The following is a 2,201-nucleotide window of genomic DNA, read 5'->3' on the forward strand; positions in this document are numbered from 1 at the left end:
TTAGATTGGCTTCTTCGTATATATAACCTCTATCTAACACTGGTAATTCTGAAGACAGAAATGTGGAAGATATACATAGAGTGGTGGGCGTGCAAAAGCAAACAATGGTACATTCTTCCCCTCTCCCACCACCCCTCTATCACAAGCAGCGTTCAGGATTAAGAACACACACGCGCACACACGCAAACACCATGGCTCTGCAACAGCTGCTATATATATATGTGTGTGTGTGTGTGTGTGCCCACTTCCCATTTCACACGTTCGCGCTTCATTACCACACACAAAGCGCGTTACCCCGCTGCACGCACCCTCCTCTCCATTTGTCGCTCATGAACTGGCTCCAACACAGCAAAAAGGGAATCAGAAACAAATACAAGGAGGATGCAACGTACACCGTAGTAAATCACTTAGTGCCAGACAGGGGCGTGTTGACACCACCATCTTCAATAGACAATCCCCCTTTCTTGTGCTCACTTCTAATGATCCACATGCCCTCTGCCGCGGGAAGAAGGTTATTTCTCACTTCCATTGACCTGACGCTCCCAATCGGGGGCTTCGCGAGTGCACTTTGGACACTTACAAATGAAGAAGTAATGCTCATACAAAATCAGCTGGCGCTGTGGGTATGGCAGCGTCTCGTCCACATAGCTTATGTTTAACTCTTCCCCGGGTTCGATGTCTCGAAGGGCTTCAATGGACAATGTTTCGTCGCCCACAGCAGTGTAGAGAACCTGCAAATTGGGCTCACATGAGTGGTTTAAAAGGCAGCCTATCGTGTAGATCCCCTGCCCACGCGAGCCGCACATCAACTGCCGGGCGTCGAAGCCGGCTGCCCGCACCTTCTCCTCGAACGCGTCCATCCTAGCCGCAGCATCGGGGATAACCTTCACTTTGCATTTAAGCTGCTCGTAATATGAGGGTCGACTGCGCTCTTGCCCGTTCAATAGCATCGCACCAAGGAGCTCCGACCATCGCGTGGGTGTGAAGAAGTGGCGTTCCTCATCTGTGAAGCGTAGAACTCGGTCCAGAAGCTCGACACCCTTCTCAAGGAATACCCCTGCTGCGTGGCTGTCTTCCGCTGAGTAGCGATGCACGCTGGTACAGCGGGATTCTTCCAGTTTTCTCAACCAATGTTGCTGCCACTGCTGCCCACTGTTGTCATCTTCCTCACCTCCACTTTTGCTGCTGCTCTCGCTTCCTCTCTCCGCTACAATCCCACCATTTTCCTTTGAAGGGCCCAGCAGGTACGTGAGCCGGAAGTCAGTAAGCGGTAACTTGGCAAGTTGCGATACGGGTTGATAAGCGACATCTACTGGTTGCTTGTGGAAGCGTATATTCGTGACAACCATACAAACAAAGCGGAAGCCTAGGAACACAGTATCGGAGTAGTTAAGAGCTCCCAGGTTCCAATCGTGAGTAACGAATTCATCATACGCACCCTTCTGCTCCTCTGACATCCTGCCGCGGCAGCCGCACCGGTGGAAACGCGACCACGCCGCTTCCCTGCACCGCACCGAGCAGAACACCATCGCACAACCGCTTTCTGAACGCACGCACGGCACCTGCCGGATATCGGCGCAGGATTCACGAAATGGCAGTGCTGAGGTTAATGCCTCATCCTTGGTTACTCGAGCCACAGACTGTGCTGGGCTTTCAAGGAAAAGAAGACAGTTTCCACACACGGCTACCTTGCTAAGGTGGTCGTCTAGGTTCTGCGAACAACAAAGGGCAGTTTCCTCGTGCACAACGTCTCCTTCACGTATTTTTTTTTGAGCAACGAGCCCTTTGCCCTTCACAGAATCTGTCTGAATGCGGAAACTTGCGCCCTCCGTCACGGGCGCATAGAAGGATTCACAATAATTCCAATGTGGTGAGGGGAGAACCATACCAACAAACCCAGCCGACGCCTGGAACGGTGCCGATCTTATCGGCAGCAGAGCAGCTATCCGAAAGAAGATTCTATCCGCGCACCACGGATGTCCAGTGAACCACACCACCACCCACCACCACGGCCAAACGAAAAAAAAAGGTCGCTAACGAGACTTACGATCGAGGGACGAAGTGAGGGAAAAGAGAAACCGTGAAAAAAGTAACAGGAGCGAGAGATGACAGGCAGCTACAGACACTCAGACAACCGTGCTCGCACGACACCCACACGCATTAAAAGCAGAAGGAGGAGGGCAACTGCCCCCCCCCCCCCC

The 2,201-nt window shown here is 52.4% G+C and overlaps 1 protein-coding gene across 1 annotated transcript; it reads right to left on the reverse strand.

Moving 5' to 3' along the window:
- Positions 1 to 512: 512 nt before the first annotated feature.
- On the reverse strand, positions 513 to 1,886 carry TEOVI_000165900 (SET domain containing protein, putative; the record flags this gene model as incomplete). The annotated part of the gene is made up of 1 exon (XM_067224863.1): positions 513 to 1,886. The coding sequence occupies one exon, from the start codon at positions 1,884 to 1,886 to the stop codon at positions 513 to 515; it is 1,374 nt and encodes a 457-aa protein (XP_067080964.1).
- Positions 1,887 to 2,201: the final 315 nt, after the last annotated feature.

This window comes from Trypanosoma equiperdum (assembly GCF_001457755.1).
Source record: "Trypanosoma equiperdum strain OVI genome assembly, contig: ctg_399, whole genome shotgun sequence".
NCBI lineage: Eukaryota > Euglenozoa > Kinetoplastea > Trypanosomatida > Trypanosomatidae > Trypanosoma > Trypanosoma equiperdum.